Source organism: Patagioenas fasciata, chromosome 8 (assembly GCF_037038585.1).
Source record: "Patagioenas fasciata isolate bPatFas1 chromosome 8, bPatFas1.hap1, whole genome shotgun sequence".
Classification (NCBI taxonomy): domain Eukaryota; kingdom Metazoa; phylum Chordata; class Aves; order Columbiformes; family Columbidae; genus Patagioenas; species Patagioenas fasciata.
This window is the reverse complement of record NC_092527.1, coordinates 17,706,064-17,732,524: the sequence shown is the minus strand read 5'-3', so window position 1 is coordinate 17,732,524 and position 26,461 is coordinate 17,706,064. Positions and strand designations below refer to the sequence as shown.

The 26,461-nt window shown below is 38.8% G+C and overlaps 1 protein-coding gene across 5 annotated transcripts in view; it reads left to right on the top strand.

The window, feature by feature from the left end:
• The window catches only part of PARG (poly(ADP-ribose) glycohydrolase), a 70,275-nt gene extending 52,671 nt beyond the window's left edge, over positions 1-17,604 (top strand). For 3 of the 5 annotated variants that reach the window (XM_065844006.2, XM_065844005.2, XM_071811762.1), the window contains exons 14-18: positions 2,637-2,715; positions 3,517-3,625; positions 7,968-8,073; positions 13,373-13,501; positions 14,137-17,604. In XM_065844006.2, the coding sequence (XP_065700078.1) occupies positions 2,637-2,715; positions 3,517-3,625; positions 7,968-8,073; positions 13,373-13,501; positions 14,137-14,300 (587 nt within the window). In that variant the 3' untranslated portion in view covers positions 14,301-17,604. Of the gene's footprint in view, positions 1-2,636; positions 2,716-3,516; positions 3,626-7,967; positions 8,074-10,857; positions 11,166-12,359; positions 13,347-13,372; positions 13,502-14,136 lie in introns of those variants that run through there. The other 2 variants (XR_011740278.1, XM_071811763.1) reach the window with 2 other exon arrangements.
• Positions 17,605-26,461: the final 8,857 nt, after the last annotated feature.

Genomic DNA, 26,461 nt, shown 5'->3' with positions numbered 1-26,461 from the left:
GGAAGAAAATATTTACCGGAAACATTAACATATCGAGATTATCCTGTACAGCTTCTGTTCTCCCACTAACAGCAGTTTGTATCCCAGTAGTTTAGAGGCAAAAGTGCTGCCAGTCGAATAACCATTTTTGTACGACAAATTTTCCAGAGCTTTACTTATGAAAAGCCATTGATTTTCATTAACTTTGGGTTTCTGGGATATGAGTGTAGAGGTCGTGTGATTTCCTTGAATTTCTCTGTTATTGATTTTGTTTGTTTATATATGTGTATTTGCTTGGTTGTTTTCCTGATGCTTTCGTCATCAGACACTGCACTTCCATTAAAATAATGGAAACAGTGAACCTTGAAAAAGTCAGCTTAATACTTTGACTGTCATTAAATCTATCCTGTTACAATATCTTGATAACCTAGTCTTTTCTTTCCACATGCTAGATACCAAAGGAAATGCTTCCTTTCCAGGGTGGAAGTTTTGCTAGGTTGTCTCCTAAAGAGACCTCAGGAAGTCACATACTTCCTTTGTCTGTCTCTCTTGCAGTTTGCTTAGATGGTTTTTCCTTGTGTATCAGTAAAACTGAATTTTACCTATGTCAGGAAAAGTCTTACTGTAGTCAACAATTTGATAAGAAGGCCGACTTCTGAATATTTAAGCTTCTCACAGTTGTCCTTTGTATGCGTGGGAATATATAGGCGTATTCTGCCGTCACGATTTTGGGGACTTGGATTTTGTGACAGGAAGTGAATTCTTGGTGAGGAATCTTTACTATCCCACTCATTTTGCATAGCACCTTCTCAAAATAGCCTTGAGTGGAATTTGCGTTCACTCAGTATGGTTAATCATCTAGATAAATCTAAATAAATACTGAGTGGATAATAGGGCAGATGAGTTAAAGAAATACTGACAAGTCTTTTCAGTTAAAATTAGTTTGGGTAAATGTGGAAAATGCCTTTAAGTATATTAATAATTTTAAACAGTTTTTAACAGCTTTTGTTTCCTAGGTTTGAGACTACTGAAAGCAAGCATTTAAATTCCTTTGTCAGATAAGGTTAAGGGCAAATAGTTTTATGTTTCTGATTGTTCAACTCTTTTTTTATTTTTATTTAGAAATTGAAAAGCTTTGAGATTCAATTTAAACATTTGTATTCTCAGAGTGGCACTGATCTGTGCAGTAGTTAGGCATTGCTCGTCGTATTAATCAGGTGTTTTGTGCTGTCAGCTTACCCATCTTTCTAAAACCTACTTTTCTGTTATATTTATAGGCATAGCTGCTGTCACTGTAATTAAGGGGTTAACAATTCTCTTATTGTTTATAACTTGTACCAAACTGTACCTCTATGAGCTGAAATTTTCCAGACAAGGTATTCTTTTCAGTCCCTTACTCTTGAAATTCAGCTGTTGTGAGCCCAAAACAGGGGGAAAAGTGATTTTGCTGTGGTGTTACTTAAGGAGTATTTCTTTGAAGCATTTGTACATCCCCAGGTTCTGAGGCAAGGTCCTGAAGTTCATTAAAATGAAGTGAACGGCAGGGTTTTAGAAAGGCTATGATCCTTACTGTCAGTTAAAATGCTCTCCTTCTTGGTGTTGGGATGAACCTTTGAAAAGGAGTTGGCATAGCAGAGCATAAGAGCCAAAACCACTGGAGGTCTTAATGAGCTACTTTCTTACAGCCCTTACTGCTTACCAGGATACCCTGCTGGACTTCTTCAGGGAACAGCCAAGTATGTTCCACACTGTGGTTTTGTGGGTCCTGAAGCTTTTACAAAGTAGCTTCTTGGTACTGACTCTGCAGCTGAGAGCAGTGGCCTTTCGGTCCATTCTGTGCCGCTAATTGCTGTGATGTCTGAGAATTCAGGTTGGGAACCGTAGTGCAGGAATCCTGCTGAACAAATGCAAACCAAAATGAAAACACGTGAAATATGTGATTTCTTGGGCAATGAGACCTACTTGCCTTATGTCAGGTTGCCCTCAGGAGACTGTAAAGCGAACAAACTGGGTAATATTGGCATGTTGGAAATCAGGATTTTCTTTGGCTTCATGGATTTTAATTTTGTTAGAGAAATAAAGCTTGTTAGATGAAATAAAGTATACAAACATATAGCTCACCACATACACTGTTGAATCTCTACATTTTTCTTTTTATGTTTCTGTCAGTCCAGATGTTTGCTAAATTGTGATGAAGTAGTGTTGCCATGTTTTCAATAATAGAGCAGTTATTTTATCATTGTCTTTACAGGCGGTAGCCTCAGAAAATAGCAAAGCAAAATCTGGTGGCATGAAGGCTCAGTCTTTGTTAACCAGATGGTAACCAGTAAAACTTTAAAGATGACAGGCAGTTTATTGAGAAGCTATTGAACTTGAGAGTGGCAAAGGTGAAAACTCTCTTCTTGCTCTGTACCGGACAACATATGTGAATCCTCCTTTATATTGTTCTATGGTGGATGCTACACATCTGTGGAAAAAAAAGCTTTTGCTGGTTACCAGAACATCTTGTATTCTTGGTGCAGATATGAATCTCTATTTTGCCATTGCTTCTGTGAGCTGCATGGTCATTTAGATAAGCAGTCATTCCTATGAAAGGTTTGCCAAGTGAAAAAAAGTATATGTATTTTGTATGTAATACAGAAAATAATTTGTTTCAGGTACTGAGCAGTACAGTGAGTATACAGGCTATGCAGAAACTTACCGATGGGCAAGAAGCCATGAAGATAAGACCCCAAGGTAAAGTTCTACATAAATATTTCAAGTGAATGAATAAATAAATATTATGTATTTGCGAACTTGATGCTTTAAGTATTTCGTAGTATTTACCTTATTGGAGAATTTCACTGATCTTACTCTCTTGACTTTCTTAGCTTGTTGGTTCTACTTATCTCATATTAATAATAAGATTAATGCTAATAGATGCTACCTGCCAATAGGGCAGTTCTTAGACCAACATCCTTTAAAGTTATATGTATTTTATTATTTTGGTAATTTACTGACTGAACTGTGGATTGTAATGTCACAAGAAGTTTGACAGTACCTCAGGAGCCACAGTCTAACTGATATGTGGCAAAATAAGATTTAATATTATGAATCTGAGTAGAAAGCTCTGAGCTTTTGAGTTTATTTCTCCAATGATGTTATCATTGTGTATACACAAAATTATCCATTTGGTATAGAAACATACACAATGTACTCTCATTGAAATGATGGAGGAAGGCAGAGAGCCTAAATGCTTTTCTTTGACCTTGCCATGTTCTTACGTGCTTAATAAATAGTGCTGTGTAATTAATTTGTTTCACATTTATGCCCAAAGTCTAGCCAGAGTATTTCTACATTTAGAGGGAGGCCTGTCTCATTTCTGGTACTGCTTTCATTCTTGACCCACAGACGTGCTCCGTTGTCTGTTATGAGCTCACATTTCTAGCTGCTTCTAACAGAGAAGCTCTGCCAGGGAATTGCTCATTTTGAATCATCATTGTATGGCCAATATTAAAAAACTAATGTAATCTCCTTTTCTCCTCCATCTGTTTTTAGGGATGAATGGCAGCGACGCTACACTGAAATTGTTGCTATAGATGCATTTCACTTCAGACGTTTCCTTGATCAGTTTGGTCCGGAGAAAATTAGAAGAGAGCTCAACAAGGCTAGTAACTTCTTACAACAGCCTGCAGTCTAAGACTGTTTCATTAATGATTATAGTACCTTTTCAAATATTTTTTTTATTATTATCTTCAGCTAAGGAAGTTCTTGCTTAGGTCTGTCTCTTATAAAAGGTGCATATTTCAGGGTTTTGCTGTTCAGTGTTAAAGCAGAAGCTTGTAAAATAGAATTACTCTTATTCTTTGATTTGCTTTTCAAAGGTATATTTTATTTAACTTTCAGAAATATAAATGAAATTTGGATATACATTTTGTTAATTGTCCCCTGTCCTGCTTCAAAATTATGATTAAGTTCTCGTCCCATGATTGGCCCTGCTGAGTCCTACTGAGCCCTCCAGTCAAGATGAAGAGAGGGGGCACCTCATGTTTAACTTTGTGACAGTTCATACAGTGCCACTTGCTTTTCTTCCACCTTTCTTGTTTGCTCTTGGACTATTGCCTGAGAGTTTATCCTTTCATATATTGTCTTCTTGAGATCAGGTCCAGCTGTTCGTCAGTCTCCTCTCTTTATTTGCACAATAGCTGTAAGGGCTGTTGCAACTGTGTCTGTATATATACAGGCCATTTAGAGCTTGTCGGGATTGGGGCGTTCAGAAGACTGATAAATCAGGGCAGTTTTAATCCTTTAGACAGAACTTTTAGACTGACATTCAGAAACAGCACACTTCCTACTAATAATTTGTACACATTATTAATCATTATCACTATGTATTCAGAGCAGTCAGTCCTTGACCTTCCCCTGCGTTAGCTGTGTGTATACACAACTGCAGTTTGCTCCAGCAGTTGTGGCCCTTCATACCTTCATACTAAGGTAATCAAGGTTGCCAGGCTGAAGAGCGCTTTTACAGGGGAACTGTGGTTTGGCATCTTTTTTTCTTTCCCCTGCCCTCCCTAATTTGGGATCTTGTCCTTAAATGAGATATTTGAGTTTCTAGGTGGTTCCCAGCCCATGATCTCTGCCCTGGAGTATTTGCTGTATAATGTTTGGGAACTCGGGGTTACTTTCCCAAGCCACGGCAGGCGCTTTATCATGGTGCATGGCTGAGATTTTCATGTTGTTTTCCTTCTGGCTTTGCTGCTGATGCTTTTATTGGAAGCTAAAGCAGTCTTTTTCCAGCTCTTGAGCCTGTACTTTTTCAGTGACTCGTAATTGCCATCAGTGAGCCATTTATAGTTCTGAGGCCTTCGATTTCAGCCTGTGCCAATGTTTCCAAGGCCTTTGCTGTTATTTTCTCTCCTAACAAGAGATGCCTGGTATCCATCTCCAGTTCACTTAGCAAATTATCATAAGCTAATAAGAAGGCTAATGGGCCAGAATGAGAGCCTTGTATGGGTAGTGTAAGGTGTAGGTAGTGAAAGGTCTGTGGCCTGTTACAGCAATGGCAATGATATTGTTTTACTGGGCAGCTGAGCAGTACAGGAATGCCCATACAGTTGTACGATATTGGTGTGCTTATATTTGGGTTCAAAACACACTAATGATAAAGTCTGCTTAGTGTGCTTCTACATTTACAGATGCAACAGACCTCTGCTTTAGCTAAGATGTTAAATATAAGGGCACAACACTACTCTTGTTAAAGTGTCCTGTTTTGTGTAGTATAGGAGGATATAGAATAAATAAATTCAAACATACAGCAATGTGTTCCTAATTCTTAGCTGGAAAGGGAAATATACCTGAAAGTTAACTTTTTTATTTTTTTCCCCCTTCCAGAAATTATGTACAGTGCTGAAGGACTAATTTAATTTAGTCATAAAACGTTAACATCTTGACTAAAGTAACATTCATCAGCTTGTTTCTTCATGGTTGGTAATGAAATTAGCCCTGAAAAAGATAGTAGATACATTTTGTGAATTTCAGTGGTATCTTAGTACAAAATTAAAATTACCCACTCTAGTGAATTTATGATCTGCCTACAATTTTCAATATTATTGATTTGGTTTGGATTTTTAAATAAATTATGGTAGATCCATGTGACTTTTGTACAGTATATTGGTTTGGCTGATGTTGTTTGATGAGGACTGATTGGTATTTAAAGAAAATTTTAAACCTGAGTGAATTCTCTGTTTACTTCAGTAAAAATTTCATTAAATTCATTGGAAGGTCTATAGTATTTTAACAAATCAATATTTTTAATGTACTATAATAGGTTTTTTCAGTTTGATTTAAAATTAATATTAACCTTAAGACTTTTCTGTGGATGAAAACAAGTTGATGGAATAAGCTGCAGCTCTTTCTATTATGATTTCATAAATCAGGGTGCGGTAAGCACAGTACATGCGCACAGGCTTTGAAATACAAGAGTATTACGTATTAGTAGACAGAGCTCAGTGTCCATTTGTTTCCAGAGGTCCTTTTGCGTGTCTGTTATTTTGTTAGACATTAGGAATGATTGAAACAACTTTCAGTGATTCTTCTTACAACTTGTATTTTCTTATAAGCCTATATGATTTTTTTCTTTTATAAGATCCATTTTTCTTAAAGAACCAGATGTTCACTATTGATTAGTTTTCTCAAAAGGTAGCTGTCTGAGGCTGACCCCTGTTGCTGGTTTAAAGTGTCATCAGAAAACAAGATTCATAGTGTCTGAAGTCAGCCGTTCAGAATAAGAAAAAAAAAATAATTTCCCATTTTCAGCATTAAGATTTGCAGATACCTGTGTAAGAGGTGTCACTGTTTCGTCCTTGCTGCCCCCTTGAGATTATTGCCTTAGAAAGACTCTCACTAGCAATAATTTTCCAGTTGTAAGTTCCACTTTCCAATTCCTGAGGAACAACTGACTTAGGACTGGGCTTGTGATCCCACTCAAAATGTCATTACACCTGTTTTGATAATCACTGATTAAAAACAGATACAGCTTCCTCCTTGGCCAGAAGTGATTCCCTGAGAATTACAGTATGCAGAACAGTTACATTTCAGTGTTAACTGTGAGAACTATATGTGACAGTTCTATATGAGAACAAACTAATTGTAAACATCACACAACTTATAGATAATGAGATACCATACATTTGAAGTTGTACACAACTTAAAACCAGATTCATTTATGTCATTAAAAACGAACAGCTCTTCTGCTTCCCATATGGAAGCAACTGCTTTAAAGCTGCACAGAAGGCTTTCGTGTTCCTGTATTTCTAGGTGAAACCTATTTAAAATATTGTTGCACTGTCTTTTTCTAATGTGAATAGTTTTATCTTTATCCTCGATTTGCTATGAAAAATCATAGAGGAGCGCTTAGATATTTTTCTTTATGGCTGCTGAAGTTCTTCCACATATTTTCTGACTTTTTAAATTATGTCTGACTAGACATTTTAGGTTTTTTTTTCTCCATGTCCTGGTGAGTTAAGCAATATGTGCCTGTTAGGTAAAATCTGAAGAGAAAATGGCATGCTGATGCAACAGCAATGCACTTCCCTCGCTGGGAGGGTGGAATTTGAAGAATTATTGCCCACGTAGCCTCTGTACTGGCTTACTTGGCCCACTAGTTTCATACAAAGGTGCTTTGAACATCAAGCCCACTAGTCCCTTTGGCTTGAGAGAGCTCAAGAAGCTGCAGACACCTGAAGATGTGTGAGTGCTCCTTATGCCAGCTCTGTATCGTGGTACCCTGCAGGAGTCCAAATTTGCAGCATAGATCAGATTGGAGTGAAGGTGTGAGTTGTTCCTGCTCCGGCAGGGAGATTGGACTAGATGATCTTTTGAGGTCCCTTTTAGTCCCTAACATTCTGTGATTCTGTGATACTTCAATCTGTACCAGACAATTTTACCAATTCAATAAATTTGTACTGTTGAAAAACTTCCCAAAGATATTTATCCTTTTTTTCCATACCTGGAAGCACCTGCCTTTACTCAAAATTCCTTACTGAATATCACACTTTTTCCTCCTACCCTCATTTATTGCATTAGATCTGTTTTCTAAGATGCCATTTTAAATTTTATTTTCAGTTTGGAGGAGTTTCAGTGCTACTGGACACAGCAGTTCAGCTGTGATATGTGCTGAATGGGCTAAAAAGGCAACAAATGTGGTGCAATCTACTGTTGAAGTTATTCTCACCTGTATCCTGTAAAGTTTCCTATAGCTGTGGTAAAATTCCTACAAGTCAGCACCTGTATCTAGCTTTAACTTGAATCCAAATAAGGCAAAATTCTTCTTGCCTTAAATTCTTTAATGTTTTACCTCAAATTTAAAGGAAGACTAATGGTGTATTGAAGTAGTTTGAACTTGGTGTTGCTAGAAGACAATACTGATTATTGTTATCATCTGATCGTTTGAAAAAATCACTCCAGGTTGCCTGTCAGCTTCACCTTGTGCCTCTGTCTGCCTGCAGGCCTACTGCGGCTTCTCTCGACCCAGCGTTCCACCACAGCATCTCTCTGCAATAGCCACAGGAAACTGGGGATGTGGTGCCTTTGGAGGGGACTCCCGATTAAAAGGTAAATTGTAACAGTTCAGTAATGTCCAAGTGAATCAAATCACTTAAATTTCGATTCTCGGCCTTTTTCTGTTTTGCTTGGTTCAAATACATTTTTCAGTTTTGTTCGAATTAATACATTTTAGCTGACAATTGGAATAGTAGTTAAACTATCCATAGAACTGGTTCATTAGCTTTGATCTTCAGGAGTACTGTGGCCTCAAATAACAAAATGCGTGCTGCTTGTGTATGCTATTTTCAGTTTAAAGTTTGAGGTAAGTATATGATAGTGAAATGCCGGGTTTACAATGACCTGCAGCACTGAAACCTTCAAAAGCACAGACACACAATATTAGCTCACAAAAGAACATATTAATTGCAGTTCTCAGTTGTATCAGTCAGTTGACCTTTCTGGAGCAGTTTTTTTAGATTATGCCTAAAATTCATATCTCTGCAAAGCTGTTTAAAGTATCTGGTAATTTGCAAGGCTTCACAAATCTGTTGGCAATGCCTAATGTCTGGTTTTGCTCCTTAATATATAGCTGTATGTCAGAGAGGTTTCCAGTCACTCAGACATGCTTCTTTCTTTCCTGACTTGCCTGCTATATCACTCACTTTCTCATGTTTTTATTTTTAATTAAGGTGTTTATAATGCAGCAGATATCACATGCCTACATTCAAGACTTGTCCGCATCAAGTCAAGAACTGATGCATCCTGACATTTAAATTGATATCCTGATTCATATAGTTCTAAGTAGAAATTTACATTTTTATTGTTTTCAAGCATTTGCAGAGTATTTAAAACTTGCTTTTCTGAACAGTTTTAGGTAGTTACATTGAGACAAACAATCATCAGGCTACCAGCCTCATTAGTTTTCCAAAGTGTTTTATTCATTGAGCATGTTTGTTTTTTTTTTTTCCTCAGTGCTCACTGATTTTCTGACAGTTGTTTTTTGATTTCCGTTAGATAAAACGGGCTGCCAAATGCAGCTGATCAATATTAGGAGTAGTATTTACTGCAGGATCTGATCATACTTGATTATTATGTTAGCAAGATCTGATAAATGCTTTGGTTTGCATAAGGCCTCCTCTTGGATCTGAACTGTAATATCCCATGTGTGTGTTTTTAATGTATGGGTTTCTCATAAAAATATGGCTCATCTGATCTAAGCCATTATTTGTTCAACACTGTATGTGACTTCTAGAATCGAGATTGCTCAGTGCAATGCTTTATTTCTTCTCCCCATTAGTCAGAGCTCAAAACTGAAGCACCCTGACAAAGACCATCAGAGCTGAGTCCGTTTGGTGAGGTAGCCCATAAGAAAAGTCTTTAATCTAGACAAAGAAATGAGCCATGAGATGTGGTGCTGCATGAGTTAGGTAGGAACTCTGGACAGAACAGGAACATGTAAAGACCTGAACATTCTCTCAGTTTTATTTTAACTTAATATTTTAGTTTGAGCTTTCATTTATGTAACTTTTCCTCTGGTTTTGGAGCAACTCTATTTTTTTTCCAAAGTCTGTGAGAATTAACACTTAACAGCAAGTTACAGCACTGCTGCTGTTATGAAAAATTCAGCTAAATATATATGTGTACTCTTAAGTCTTCTGTTCTTTTGGCAGACCTTACAAAGACAGACAGTGGTTTAATTTGCACTTCAGTTACTCCTTTTGTAAACTCAGCTTAATTTCTTAGTTGACTCTGAAAAATCAATACTTAATAAAGAGGATAAAATGACAGTGATCTGCTATGGGATGTGAATCTAGTCATTTAGTGCGTGATGTTTCTCTGAGCTCGTGCTGACTAGAAACAGGGTGGCTTCATTATTTTTTTGTAAACTAAGAGCTGCAAAAAGAGTACAATAATTTGTCATGTGGTTTTCTCAGAATAGAGTTGCATTTGGTGTGTGATAACCAAATGAAGTCTTTTCTAGTTCACAAGTAGTCCCTGCACAGTCATCAAGTGCTAAAGGTGCTTCTCCCTTTTATTCCAAAATGCTGTATGGGATTATTCTGAATTGCAGGTTCTCTCAATGGTTTCACTTCATTATAAGCAAATTTATTGCACTGGAGAATGATCTTTTACACTTCATAAGGGGTCATAAATTCTTCATTTCAGAGTATGTTTTAGAAAACTCAGATTATCAGTATCACAATTTCACTGAACCCAAATAAATAGCTTTTGGTGACTACACAAGCTTGACAGTGTATTGCAATGATGAAATAGATTTCATAGTTTAAAATCTTGCGTTTTCAATTAGCATTCTTAAATATATGCCCTTGTCCTTTCAAAAGTAGCATCTGGTTCTGTAACAGAGACTTCAGAACCACCAAAGCGTTTGATGTAATTGGATATAACTGGATAAGTGCCATAATGCGTTATATTTTTTCATTTTTTTTTCAGTTGGGGATTAAAGGGACATCGTTGTGTATAAACTACAGTTTCACTCAAGGTCATAGATGATGCAAAGACTAAAGTCATCTTAAGGAAGGAAAAAATAATATGGCCTTACAGATTAAGACCTGGTCTGTAAACAAGGCAAATTCCAGCTAAGTTATTTATTGATATTTCAACAAGATTTTAATATAAACTTAAGGCTTTCAATACTGAAAAAAATATGCTTATATAATTGGGAGAAGTTGGAAGATCTTGCCTTGCTTTTCAAACCAGAGGGTAACTTAACAATTACTAGCTACAGAGCCTCTGTGCAACCGTCTAAAGATTGAAAAGTGTTGCTTTATTGAAAATACAAAGGAGATGATCTGATGACACTTCTCATGAATACATGAATTTAACTTCCAACAGTTGTGAGAAGGTACTTTTCAGCTGAATTGGTGGTGGCATTTACCTGAGAAAATAAAGCCCAGTAGGAAGAGTGCCATCAGCTTTAAAAAGACCGCTGTAGGATCAGTGGAAGGAGAGAAAATCATGAATCTCGTCTCGTGTAAACGCGTGCAATACTGAAGTGCTACCGCGGTGCTATCGTGGTTCTGAACCTACATACCAGGTGAGGCCATGGGCGCGTTGGGAGCTTAACCCTACAGCCTGGCCACACGGCGGGAGTGGGGCTCTGCTCCCCAGCACCAGCTCTGCAGTCCGACCGTGCTGCTGCAGCGGGGACGTCCTTGGGGCTGCATCCCATATAGGGGCTGGGAGGACAGGGGGACCCAGAGCGGTTTGTGCGGTGCTTCTGCACCCGCGCTGGATGGCAGAAAAAGGTTTATCAGCACAACCGTTCCTTTGGGTACGAGTCCAAAAGAGTTAAATAGGATCACATCAGCTGGGTGCAAGGGGTGAGGGAGCCCAAATCCCCCGAGTCCCTGGTACCACAGGCTCTATTGCTCTTCCTGTGATGCTCCTTTCTGTGTCAGTACTGTGGATGCTTCACAGGGCATTGTATATCATTAATGCCCAGCAGATTGCAAAGCCTGATTCTTGACAGAAATTTTGACCCTCATTTCATAAAACATATGGCAATTCTGAATAAACAGTAGGATATTTTTAACATCTTCTATAAAGTGAAACTGCGTTGTTTGTTTGGAATGAGTAATGAGATTCATTAGGTTCTGTTCCCCTATGCAAGCTAGTTAATTAGACCCTTTAAAAGCCAAACTACTGAGGCTTTACCAAATCCACAGCTGGTTCAGTAGTTTAATTAAAATATCATTCCCAGATTGAGATTAATTTCACATGTGAATAATGTAATTTATAATTCTAGCTATGGGTTTACAAGGGGTTTTTTGATTAAAGAATGCAGTATTTTATTAGGTCTCTGTTTAAAAATGTGAAAGATTCTTGAGCTGAGCTATGAACAGCTTTCTATTTAGTTTCCACTAGCAGGTGGTAATGTGGTATGTACACTATTTTATTTAAAATTAATCTTTACAAAGACAATATTAATCACACTTTAATTAACTCTACTTACTGGGTAGCAAAGGAAAGAATTAATATCAGAACTGCACCCATAAGCTCTGAAATAAGACAAGCTGCAATAGATTAAATGGTTGCTGGGCTTCATTATTTGGACTGTTGTAACATTACGTGAAATGAATGTGTGGTTGATGGCCTGCGTCTGTGGCACCCCAGCCTCAGAGTACTGGCTGGTGACAAAGCCGTGCTGTTGTCAGAGTTTGGTGCTGCCTAAAAGGGTCCCAATTGTTCTTCTCCCCTTCCCTGTTCTTGACTGTATGGCCAGTGCCCTCTCATCAGCTCTGGCCCTTAGCAAATCCTTCACTCAGCCAACTCTACTGCTAATCTAGCAGAAAACAATTAGCTTCTATTCTTTTGTTATTTAACTTTCCTGCCAGGTTGCGAATGGAATTGGCTCAGTGAGATGTCTGATGAGTACCTGAGAGCAGCAGAAAAGTCAGGATGTGGCTGAGAAGGGAGAAAATGTGGGTGAACCAGAGCCACTTTCTCCAGTTGCAGTGGGTCATTAGCTTGGCTCAGCTGGACCATTGATCAAAACCCTAGAGGATTTCCCAATATGAGTCTCCAGTAATCTGTTTCCAAGATAAGAAGCTTTCTTCTTTCTTTTCCATATAGAAAAACAAAGTCTGTCTGTTTTTTAATGTTAGCCGTTGACAGAACTTGGGATGCAGCGTGATCAAGGGAGTTTGACATCAAAGCTGGAAATTAAATAACCTGAATTGTGTTCCTGGCATCACCACTCACTTTTTATAGGTCAGAATGACCCATTGTATTTCATGCTGCATGGTTCTATTATAAGTAAAATGGACACATTAAATTGTGCAGTGAGAGGCTGCAGAACCACAGATATCCTCTTGGGGAATAAAAGTCGGGTCATCTCCTGCTTTGCGTAGCTTACCTAGTGAAAGGGCTGGCTCCATTCCTTCTGAAGGGTGGCAGAAGTGGAAATTGTGATGAGCTAATAGATGCCTTTTACTCCACTATTTGTCACTTGATGCAAGCAATTTAAACTGGGATGTAAGGTGGTGCTCTGTGTTCTTATGCTGCTGTGTGTGTTTATTGGGTAATTACCTTCTGCATGCTGCTTGGCCGAGGACATGGACCAAAAAAACCCACTTTTGATTTTTAAGCAAATTGTTTATCTGAAAGTAAGGATTGTTGTCACTGTGACTCCAGCAGAATACTTCAGTGCTCTGACCTGCAGTGCCCCATGAGCTGTCCTTTGTTTCAAAAGTGAAAGTAACACTTACCCACCCATGGATCAAATTGCTTTGTAGTGTTCATCTGGAGATGGGTGGTATGGTTACTTGCTGTAAGCTTAGGCTATGTTTTTCCCTTCAGCAAACTATTTTACCTGTATTTATGCGTATAATTTCTTTTGTTGTTTCAGCCTTAATACAGATATTGGCAGCTGCTGAGGCTGGACGTGATGTTGTTTATTTTACCTTTGGAGACGTGGAGCTGATGCGGGATATTTACAGCATGCACACTTTTCTCTGTGAGAAGGGCCAAACTATTGGTGAGCATAAAGAAATCTTTTTGTGTAGCAAATAGACTTCACCATCTCTGTAAGTAGAAATTGTTCAATAAGAATTATTGTCATCAAGTCCTGAAGGCAAGCAAACATAGATATATGTGGTAGAGAGAAGGTTTGCAAAAGTTTTAATATAACTCAAAATGCTTTAAAAAGGAAATACCTGCTTACGCATTCTTGATATAGATTTGTCTTATAGTGGTTCTGGCTTGATCCTGCAAGCTGAGTTAGAGGTCAGATGTGTTATTCAGTAGCAACAAAAGCAGTGTATCCATTGCCCCACTGTAATTGTTAAATGTCATTAATTTCTGGGACAGGAACACAAAGGTAGGTAATTGGCAATACATTTGTACGTGATAGGTACACAAGCCTAATGTTTGGATGGCTTGTGCAGAAGCTCAGCAGAAAGTTGAGGAAGCGCACCCTTGTGTTCTGAAGAAACTTGAAAACAGTTGCGTTCCTCTTACACAGTTGTCTACCTCCTCCTTCACTGCTCATGTGAAGAGGTGTCCCTAGCCACTGTTGCAGTGTGAATGGGCATTTCTGATCTTCAGTCGCAATCATGTTCTTCATATGGCGTGATCTTATGTGTTTTTTAATTATTTCTTTTTGTTTTTAAGGGGATATTTATAGGCTGTTACTGAGATATTACAATGAAGAATGCAGAAGCTGTTCTACTTCAGGACCAGATGTCAAGCTGTACTCTTTCATATACAACACCCTTGAGTCCTATGCAGATTCTAATGATGATGATGAAGAAAAAGGGTTGTGCTTTGAGGATTAAAATAAATGTATTTGATCAGAGAATACTGTTCATCTCCTCCAACTGGTATTTTGTGTGAATTGATGGGTATAATATATGAATTGGCTTAACTTAGTATATATTGACTGCTTTGGTAGTTATGTATAACACCCAAACACAAAAACCCAACTTTGAGACATGAGATTTTTGGTTTGATTGTTTAATGGTTTCGTACGTGAAAACCTTGTTCATATGTGTACAGAAAAGATTTCTCTGGTAAATCTGGTTTGCATTGTACCTTGTTAAGCAGGATATTTTGGTACACGTTTGTATTTCAGTTAAGAAATTGCTGACAGACTTCGGAAAATTTCTTTATACTCATTTGCCTTTATTTTACAGAGACCTGATCTAGATTTCTCATGTGAGTTTAGTGATGGAGTACAGGTGGTCACTCCCGAGATTATTTTAGAGAGAGGCATTGTCATAATCCATCTTACTGAAAATTATAATAATTTGATTACCTCCTTAAAACTGCCACACCTTCATTGTCCTTATCAACTTTTTCGTTCATTTAACTTCAAATGTCCCAGGTTTAATCTATTTTTTTTTATATAGGATTAAAAATTGAGAGATTCCAGAGGGGATATAATGCATTTCACAACTAGATTGTCTTTATCAAATCAGACATTTAAGTTAGTATGAAAAAGTAGAGAAAAAATGAAGTATGGGAAGATGGGAAAATGAGAAATGTGACCAAAGTTAGCAGCAGAGGGTAACATTTTCACATAAAACTCCAATACCATTTTGTTGGTGCTGTTCATTACAACATTGAATAACGTCTTAGACATGTTAGTACATTTGGAGTTTCTCGAGGTTCACTGTTGTTGGTGATATCAGTCTGCTGGCTGTGTTTATATTGTCATAGCAGTTCTTTATCACAATATGCGTATATGTGAGTATAAGATCCCTGTGGGATAATGTGAGTGAGCATATCAGTGGGAGGAAAATCTGCAGGCTACAGAGAAGGACATGAGGTCTTTTTAGGAGTTTGTGCCTATGTCTTTTTAGGCATGGGACCGATAATGATGAAGAGAGGGCAAAAGATGTGTAAAACCTGTGCTGTTCCCTTCTCTGTGAATACCAAATTAGTGTTGCTGTAGTACATGAATAGTTTACAGAAAACTGCAGATACATCTGTGATAAAACTTCTCCAGGTCTATGTACAGAGCAAATCCAGTGAAACCTTTGTCTATTAGTAAATTTAAGTCCAAATTGCTAAGTTTAGCCTCTTCTGTGTTAAATTTTCTGGCCCGTCATGGTTCCTATTACCAGTTTAGCAATACAAGTGAAAACAGCAGCAGGAAATGTAGGGAACTAAGGCTCTAGTATCAACAAATTCTTTTGGCTAATGTCAGATAAAACCTCTCCAAGCCTGAAACACAACATAGTAATTAAATGCTGGAAGGTGTTGGCAGTCTGGCTTATAATAAAGCACTGGCTGCTTGAGCTGCTGTGGTGGAAGCAATAGCAAAACATTTGGGTCATTTATAAACACCTTCAGAGTGCTGCACATTTGCATTAATGCTACAGCGGGCAGTGTGTTGCTCGGAAGGCGACTGACACAGCAGCTTAAGGGTTTCTTCCTATTCTTCCCTCCAGCTGTAGTTTTCTCTACCCCATTTATTGTCAGGAAAAGATTTGGGATAGAATTTCAGGCCTTTTTCTGTGTTTCAGCTTGTGTTCTTAGAGCTAGCGGAAATCTTTCCTCCTGCTCCTGCTATTTCAGCGTTGGCTCAGATTCTGGCAATAGGAATAACAGTGTTTTATAAAAGGCTCATACTTAGGTTCAACTGCAATAGTGTTTCTAGATGGATTGCTCATGATAAATGTACCCTGTTAATTAAGACAATTGATGGAAAATTGGTGCTATCTGCCAAACCTTCTTCACCTTGCTACTCAGGATTTCCTATAGAAAAGGTGAACAAAATTTGCTCCTAAACAACTGGAAGAAAATATAGCAAAAAGCTTTAGGTGACTAGATATGACCTCCTCTTTATTGTAAATAGATACATCTTTATTAGTGCAATAGTAATTTTCATTGTGAGGGGAAGTGATTTGTCAGGTATGAAAAACGTACCAAAATAAGATCGCATAAAATTCTACTTCAGCTCCAGAAACAGAAGAATATATTTACATTTGGAAAGACTCTTTAAGATCATATTATAGTGTTAAGAGACTTTTTGAAATGTCAAGTGATTCCAGGGTAATCCTAGTCGTTTTATGCAGTCTGTATTTTCACTGATACTTGAGAATTTTCTAATATGGGGAAGAATGCCTTTTGTTTGAGATCATTCTTTAGGATATGTTTACCACACATTCCCCCCCGACACACACAATCCCCCGTGAAATACAGTCGTATGGGCAGGAGAAAAGGAAAATAATGTCTTATTTTCTGTTCTAATATGTCATCGGAATAAGAGCGATAGATCCTGCATTCTGCCTGTCCCTGATCTCATAAAGGGCAATGTTGTGAGAACACTTTGAATATTAATTTGATCACAGAAAGGCTGAGGATTATATTTTTCTTGGTGGTTTGTTTTGTTTTGTTTCAAGCAAAACAGCGCAGAGATAACAAATCAACAACAAAGTTACATTCCCATGACTTTCTAGTTCTATGAAGAGCTAAACTTCCTGGAATGCTGCATGTGGAAGCAGGAATTTTGCATCAGCCCAATAAGTGCTCTGCATCTTTCTTTCTTTTTCCCTCCACCCACCAGTCTCCATTTATAAACTACCTGAGACATTTTCTTTAGCTGGAGATGCCTTTTGGTGCTCTGTTGGAAGCAGCGTGGAATAGAGATGTGGATGATCTCTTTGTGCAGCCTGGTTAGCTTCAGTTTCACTCTTGTTTTGTAGAAACCTCTTTATGGAGTATTCTGCTTTTTGGGTTTTTATTACTTTAGGGATGTTTGCTATATGATTTCAAATAAAAATAAAGTTCCTACCGAAACTTTTGTTTTATACTTTTTAGTAGCTCAATGGAATGCTTAATATGAAACAACAACAGGCAGTCATGTAGATTGCAATGTTGCTGCATAGTCAAGTTTGGTGTTGGAGCACATCTTTTGTTTTACAGCTCTTGCACCTAAATTCCTCAGTTTTGAGGTGTTCTTATCAAATGATGAGTACCCATTACTGTATATATTAATTTATAAACTGTTGAAGTGCTCCTGACATTCTTCCAAACTTACGGTTTATGCACCATTATATGATATTGATTTTTCTGGATCTGTATGCTAATGTTTACATGATTTTGTAGGAATAAAATTAAAAAATTCTGACTGAATGAATATTGTGTGCTTTGTCTTGTAATACACTTTCCAGCACAGAGAAATTCTAGCACATGTGAATGTACATGGGAAAATACTACAGGTAGTTCTAGCAATATTTTAATAATTCAAGTATTTTGACACATATAGCTAAGTAATTTATTCTTACTGTACAATATTGTAGCAGTTGCTCCTGTCTGCAGAGCAATGTGAAAAGGCAGTAACTACTGTACATGGGAAGGGTGCTGGCATGAGTGTGAGATTTCATGTGTATGTGTGGCCATATGCAGGTGTTCTGATGTTAATTCCCAACTTGGTTTCGGTAAGCAAGTAAGTGACTATTCTTTGAACTTCAAGAAGGAAATATAACTAAATAAAAGTGAATAAAACCCTAAAAATATAGAAATAATTAACATGCGTAAATGTTTGCATGGTTTGTAAAAGTGGGACTCGCATCCTCCTGAATGAAAAGATTTCGAAATGTTTTTCAGAGATCTTGTTCTAAGCCAATAAGGAACTCATTTTTAGCATGACAGAAAAATAAGATAAAATATAATTGCTGATTGCACCTGAGGTTTTAGATGCAGCCGGGCTGCTTCCCCATGGACTTTTTCCATCCTTCTCCATAGCAAACCATTGGCTTCCCACCTGTGTCGCTACGTGGATAGAGGAGCCCCAGACAACTGCATTAGTCACGGCTTCTGGCATTTATGTTCCAAACAGTCCGCGTCCTCTCAGCCTACGCAACTTTCTGTGACAGCACAGACGGATGGATGTCAGACCTTGGGAGACCAAAAACTGTTATAAATTTTGTAAGGTTCACTGATGTATTTGTGTATTAGCCAGTGTAGGATGATGCAATATTTGCTCTAGATGGATTACGTGTGGGTTTTTTTTTCCCTTTTTTAAAAAATGTATTTATTTAAATCCACAAAAACTCTTTCACTATTTCATGGTACAGTTTTGACAAGAGTGAGAACATCCATAAAATCATGAAAACTGCAAGATGCTGCAGCTCTTTGAACTTGTCGGGTGTTTTTAACTAAGAATTGAGTATTTATGGTCTTGTTTTGTGCTAACAGTGTTTTATGCTCATTTATCATTGCTTAAGTGAGTGTGACCTGGAAGCTGGATAGGAGGTATCTGTCACTGATAACTCTATTACAGCAATACCATCAATTTCTGCTTAACTGAGCTGTCAGCCACGGTTACATTACGCGAGTCTGGGCAGTGGCACTTGGTGCACAGCTGAAGGGAGCACTGGTTTGTTCCAGGTCCTCCTGATAACGCTGGGGTATGTGGTCGTGATGTTTGCAGGTCTATAGAATGCGCATATGCTGTGCTATGTGTGCTGGCTTGTGGATACGTACATTGCAGAATCTTAAAGGAAGGTATCACAAGCTATGGGGAGTGCAAATCACTAATATGTAATCAGCTGTCAATCTGGCAGGCGGAGGACAGTGGAACCTGTGCACTGTCAGAAGATCTTGCAGTATCTTTGCACGCTGGTTTTGCTTGCTGGCTGCCTGGTGTGTACACACATCTCAGCCTGTACAGTCACATGGATTGCACTGAAAAGCCTTTCTGTACCTTATTCACCTAACAAAAAATGGACTACTGTTTGTTTTTTATAGTAAATGGAACAGGTGATATTAAAAATGGGAGATTTGTTACCCTTTTTTCCTTTTTCAAGTGTCATAAGAAGACCACTATAATGTTCAAGTTTCCAGAGTGATAGAATACGATGACCGGATTTCTTCACTGGGTATAAAATGGCAAAAGCCTGTCTGACTAGATAAAGAATACTGAAAAGCCCCAACTTCTCTTTCTGCCCAAGTGGTAAATGTTAGTTTGTGTAAATCTGCTCTTGGAGAATTCACGTAACATGCAGGTAACTACCCACCTACCCCGTACAGAACTTCCCACAGACACTTTCTCTACCCTGTTCCCAGTTATATTCACTCAGAAGGTCCAGTTAAGTGACAGCTTTTTTTCTTTAAAGAGATACCTTCTACAGCTGCTTGGAATTTTATATATATTACAGCTATTTCCTTTTGCAATTAATATTGTCAAGTGAGATTCTGCAGAGATAAAAACTGCATTCACTAAATGGGAAGGGGGGAAAAAACAGTGGAGCAGGCATGTTCTTAAAGTCTGTGTTTAAAGTTACCAAGAAATAGAACATAGTGCCATGCAAGGTGCTACCAGTTTGGATGCAAGATGTACCTACATATATTAGCATTTAATCACTGTCCCTGCACAAATGTTGAACTTCAATTCCAAAGGCTGTTTTAGTAGGAAAGCAGTTACGACAAATTACGGACAGTTTAATGCCTCCTGTGTCATCACTTTTTTAACAGTATTTTTGCGTGGCAGTAGGATGTTTGCTAGTTTGTGTGTGAACTGTCATTTACATGAGGAACAATGCCCGGAGTGTGTGAGAAGCAAAATACCTGGATTGGCTGGATGTCTCTGTAATGGCTTCTGAGCACCCTGTATCTCCTTTTCTGGGTGGAGCTGTGTGTTAAGAAGCAAAAAGGGAAAGCTGCAATCTTCTCACTCAAGGCCAGAGTTTTCACCTTTCTTTTACACTCACTTTATGGAGGTAGAGAGGAAGTTGTTTTGATTGTGAGGGACAGTTATGTTTATTTTCAGAAATTACTAACAATATGTGTTAAAACACAACAGGAAAACAAAGGCAGAAATGGGAGGAAAATTCAACATTTCCAAATTTATTACAGGAATCTGCTATAGTCATGCTCTGCAAACATAATGCTTAGACTCTCTCAGCAGTCATTATCAAGACCAGCTATAGGGTAGGTGCTTCTGTTCCAGTTGGCCTTTGGTTTCCAAGTTTGCAGGTCTTTGCAAAGAGGGCAGAAAACACTTTAGGGAGACAACTGATTTTTGTTTCTGTGTTCCCATTTTCTGGGTTGCCATGTCCTGCGTGTTAGTACTCAGGAAGAAATACCTATATGGGTTTCCCTAGGTGCCTGTTTGATTAATGTTTTTCATCTGTGAAAGTCTGTTCTGACTGGAAGCGGATAGTGGCCTTGCTTTGCTTATGAGGGGCAGGGGGCCGCAGGGAAAGACACTGTTTTTCTGAAAACAGGAATGTGAGCTCTGACTGTGTGCAGGTAAGTCATGTTCATTTTGGAGCTCAGGAAGGAAATGACAACTGTAAGCACCTTACATGGGCATAATGTGTAGCTGGAACACCAGAGTAGGTTTTCAGCTGAATCATTTCTATGGGCTGTGCATCTTCATCAGTAACAATATTGCCATGTTAATGGTGCTGAGCAGTTGCTGTCCCCCTCCATGATCTTCAGCAGCTGGGCGAGTGAGCAGCTGTGTCCACGTGTAGAGAACGGGGGGTGTCTCCTGGTGTGTGTTGTCTTTGCAGGGCTGACAAAGATAAGCACAGTACTAAGGCCTGTAACCACTGCAGGAGTCTGACCTAGTCCTCTGGTAAGGAAAATTCAATGGTTTTGAACTAAAAGAGGGGAGATTCAGGAAGAAATTCTTTACAATGAGGATGGTAAAATACAGGAACAGGTTGCTCAGAAAGGTGGTAGCTGCCCCATCCCTGGAAGCTTTCAAGGCCAGGCTGGACCAGTCTCTGAGCAACCTGATCTAGTTGAAGATGTCCCTGCTCAGTGCAGAGGGGTTGAACTAGAGGAGCTTTGAAGGTGCCTTCCGACCCAAACTATTCTATGATACTAGGCTATTTCCATATCAGATGTTAACCTACAAAGGGACACTCGAGAATGTTAATTATCTTGAATTATGCTGTTAATGTGGATTATCACTAAGCAGAAACAAACTGTTTACTTCTGATTGGAAGTGGAGGAAGGTGAATCAAATCACTCAATTTTGAAGAGTGTACACTGAAGATTTAGAAGTAATTTATCTCATCTGCTTTAGAGATGCTTCAGAAGAACCTTCCTGGGTGGCTTGATGTCGATGAGGACATCACTCCGCACATGTACACCGGGCTTTCAGCTGCAAGTCAAAGGTAAGTGCTGAATTTGCTAATTTGTTTCATTCGTCAAAGCATCTTGGCACACCAGATGCAATAAAGATATTGTATAGATCAAAGTGTTTCACCGTGGCATGAAGTTAATTTTGCTAAGATTTGAAGACTTACCTTTTCTAAATCAAAGGTTAAGAAAATTGCTATGAATAGCTAAATCCTGTTATTGAATAATGACAAGATTTTCCTTAATGTACTGGGAACTGATTGGATCTAAACCAAAATGTCATGGAAATAAATTAAGGTAATTGTAAGTGTTTTACACCCTTTTATATAAGGGATAAGGTCCTAAAAATTGTATTTTCAAATCCAGAGCTAATTCTATTTTCAAAATGCTTGCATTGTAAGGTAATTATCCTGTTGGAGTTTTAAGTCATTATTTTGCCTATTGCCTGAGGGCTTTTACAGCAGAGCAGTATTAATAAGGTGCCAGGAGTACAAATTTCATAACTTCATCTCTGTCATAAGCAGAACTCGTATAAACAAAGTGGCATTTTCATTCATAATTACTTGACCTACTGCAAATGTGGGTCAGGAATGAGGGATGGTTGATTCTTCATTCTGTAGAAAATCAAAACTTCTGCATTTTAAGAAGAAATGCAAAAAAAATCCACAGTGTCTTCTGGAAAAGAATTGAACATACTGTAACTTTGAGAAAAGGAGGCTTCTAATTCTTTCAGGTTGTAAATTTCAGTGAAGTGGCGTTTAGACTTTACTGTTGGTGATCACAACTGCCTGAGTGTTCATGATGAAAAAAGGACCCATGGATTGATTAGGTCCACCCCTCCCTCGTTCTGCCAACTCCACACACACAAAAAAGAACAGCTAAACCCAGCAGATTAAATTTAAAATGCAACAAATCTTTAACCTTTTTTTCTTTTTTAATCTGAAACTTGACTGTTTGATTGCAGGCAATCATGAGGACTAGATGTTTTTAATGAAAACTAAGTACCTCCTGAAGTCATCTGACTTGAGCAATCTGGGGCTCTAAATCTTTTGACAGACTGCTTTTTAAAAAAATATATATTTTTAAAAGTTTTTAAAGTCTTAAAACTGTTTATCGGTCATGGGCATGTGAGATCTGGTAACTCTCAGATGAACCTGCATGTTCTGCTTGTCAGTTTGGGAAGGATTTTGTCACCCTGACTGACAACAGGAAGCTCCTTTGCCTGCTAAGAAAGGTTTTGACCTCAGTAGTTTGAAGGGTTTCAAGGCTAATCAAATTCTTGTTTGCTTTAAACAAGCATCCCCCTCTTTTTGCTTCAAATCTTGATTACATGTGACCTTCAGATAGCCTCAAAACGTTAATAAATTACTTCAAGATTGATTTCTGCTACAGTCCAGTAAAATCTCCTGGCAGATCTGTCTAAAACTGTAGCCATGAAAAACGTTTAGTCTATGACAAAAATAATGCATTTATATACTTAAATGAGCAGGGGAAGGCTTTGCTGTCCTGAAAATGACCTCACAGAGCTAAGACTTCAGCAAGTTAGATCCAACTTCAGATTCTGATCTCTGGTAATACTTAGCCAATGTTTTACTGAAGGGCATGCACAGGAATGTTAGGGTCACAGTGACCAGCATCTTGAAAGAACTATTAACACCAGCCATTCTCTGCCTTCCTAGTATGTGTCTAGGGCAGTAAGTAACGGCCAAAGCATGGTAATGTTCTCTTTAGTAGTTTGTACCTTAAAGCATTTCCAAAAATCAGTACTTGGAATGTCCCCAGGTAGGGGAGATTCTCTGTAGTGGGCTGAGGGAGGGAATGAGCCAGGAGGAGACGAGGGACGCCTGCAGGTCCCCTGCTCAGCCCAGCAGACACTTGTCCTTACTCAGATAAAACACACAGGTGCCACAGAACCAGACTTAGTGGGTGAAACCCACCTGTGTTTTGTCCCATACTTAAGGAGGTGTTAATTCCTCACCAAAGTCTCTTTGTTTACTCAAGTGCCTGCATTTTTCTCTCTGTTCTGGTCTGATGCCCTTGCTGACGCCCAGCTCCCCAGCGGTGTCTAGCCAATGATCTCAGCCTTGGCCCGAAAGGTTCACCCTGTCTGCAAGATGAATCGTAATTCAGCTCCTGGCTCATTCCTGCAAAGCCTCTGTCACACACAGAGAGCCCGTGGTGACAGTATGTGCCAGCTGTGCTTACTGGCTCTGGAGTATTGAGTGACCTGTCAGCTTCAAACTCATTTACTTAAGACTTGGGCTAATCACAGTCCCCAAAGTGACGTGTGATCCCTGTTCTTCAGAGTGAGATCCTTCCCTTGCTATAATGTGTGAGGATGGTAATGAGAGAGGATCATGATTTGCTAGCTGGATTGAGTAAGAAATGACAGATAGGATTTATTCCTCACTTTTCAAACACCTTAGATAGTTTTCAATTTCTTTTTTTTATTAATTAGCTTCAGTGACAGCCTACCATAGGAGCTGTGCACGTCCAGGGAAATGGGTCTGTGCAGGAAAGGTCTGTTAGTTGAGGCAACGTCTGTAAGTGCCTTGGGCTGCCACAGCAACAGCTCTCAAAACCCAACCCTAGCATCGTTACAATCCCAAACTCATCTCACTTGGGCTCTGCCTTTCACTTAATGATATCCTTCTTCATGTAGTGTACTCTGCATTGAAGGTGATATTGTGATTGATCAGACTAGGATTTCATGCAGCTCGAAATGTCTTAAAATGGAGCTGTACCAATATTGCTTTCACATTAGCAAACCAAACACTATCTGGGTATCCACTGGTCACTGCCCTGCAGAGAAGGCTAGAGCTGGACACCGTTACAGTGGGTCCTGGTTTTGTTAAAAAACAAGTTTCTCTTTTAGTGAATTTTGCCTGTCAGCTAAAGCCTTCATATTAGCTGCATTTTCCTGGAGAACCGGATAGATGTTTTGGTAAACCTAGCAATGGAATGCTAACTTATTGATAAGGACAGATTCACATCTCGTGAGAGGGGCAACGAGAAACAAGTGACCAAGAAACTGACCAACTGTGTATAACATTCCATTCATGTGAATACTTCATATAAAAGTGGGAGATCACGAGGATTTAGTCCCTTTTCCTTTTTGACCTCTTTCCCTTCTGCTTATGCTAGGAGAGGACCTTGCTGGTTGTCTCTGCGAACTGAAGCCTAGTGAGAGACTGAATCCAGCTCCGGTTGGCTACAGAGTCCAATCCAGGACTTCGGGTGCTGGCTCTGCAGTTGCTGAGACTTTCAAGATTGGTTTTGTATATTTTGTGTTATTTTCTCTATTCTTATTAGTAGCATTAGTAAAACATTTTTAATTTTTCCAACTCTCTTCTCTCTGTCCTTCTTTCCCTCCCGATCGCCTGTCCTGAGTGGGAAGGGGGGAGAGGGAGGGGCAAAAGGGGGAAGTGTGGGGGAGAGGAGGTTAACAATACATCTGCCAGGGTTTGATTGTCACCCCGCAATCTTAACCCTTGACACAGTGCTGCATCCAGAGCACCACAGCTGCCTTGTGTTAATAAGCATTAATACAATTCAACAAGCTCAGCATCAATGGGTGAAGACTGTAAAACAGGAGGACCTGAGTGACATGACAGCCCAAACTGCACAGCAATATAGTCTGAAAGGAATTTAGAGCAAAGTTAGAATGATTTAGTCTAAGCTGATAAAATAAGCACAAAACAACATCCTGGGGGTAAGTCTGGGATGATTTGTTGCATTTTTCCTGTAGCACCCACGTTTTTTTTCTGAAAATCTCTTCGGTGATATGGTGGCTGCTAACAGGTCGACAGTGCATGTGAAGCATGAGCAGTAAGCTCACCTTGCTAACTGAGGTGCTCGGATTATTTCCTACTTTACTGGAGAACAATTGTACAGTAAAATACACGCAACAAAAATTAAGGGAAGTGTAGAGCTGTTTCAGCTGTGAACAAGAGTCACTCTGCAGTATTGTCCAGCTGCGTGCAGCACTGTGAATGTAATGTTTCCAAATAGCCACTGTCAGGAAAACAAGAAATTATTGTTACTCTGTGTGTAATAGATTTGATATTTACAGCCCACCCTTGAGCGCTCGGATATTTTACATTAACGCTTTTGCTGAAGGTCTCTGTGGCTCAGGCAGCAGAGGAGAAGGGGTCGGGAGCTGCAAGAGGAAAGTGTTAGAAAGAAATTAGGAAGTTTTAACTGTACAACAGGTTTGGGGAGCAGCTTCAAAGGATCCTATTAAAAAAAAAAAAAAAAAATAGTGCCAGAACAGACATAAACAGAAAAACCTGTATAGTTATTGCAAAGTAACTCAGTAGGGACAGTGCATCTAAGGCAAGTCTAGCTTTGAGGCACAACATGGTGTTGATTAGTGCAAATAAACCTCTTCAAGAGTCACCTTTCAGCAATTACAATCAGACACGGCCACTGTGGCTTCAAAAGCTTCATTAGCAAATGCTACTCTCAGTGAGAGCCACAAATCTCAGATACCCCAGAAGTTTTAACTGATGGAGAACTGTCTCGTCTTCTTTCTTTTGGAAGAAAATAAATAAGTGGGAAGATAATTACACATTCTCTCATCAGGATAAATAGCATTAAAAATCAAAATAGATCCTCCTGAAGAAAACACAGCCAGTGGTATAGAATAAGAGGTGAGGATAATTTTCCAATTGAGTATGATGATGTCAGGGTACCTTCATGTTTTATTTTCACCTAAAGGAGCAATCAAAAAAACCACAGTGCATTTTGGAAGTAGCTAAAAGAAAACTATCAAAAATAAAGATTGTTCCTATTTTTGTTAGGATTCTCTTATGAAACACCTGCAAATATTGAAAACGGTTTTCTAGCACCTGTCTCTTAATTCACTGGTAAAAAACAAAAAATAGTATTTTCA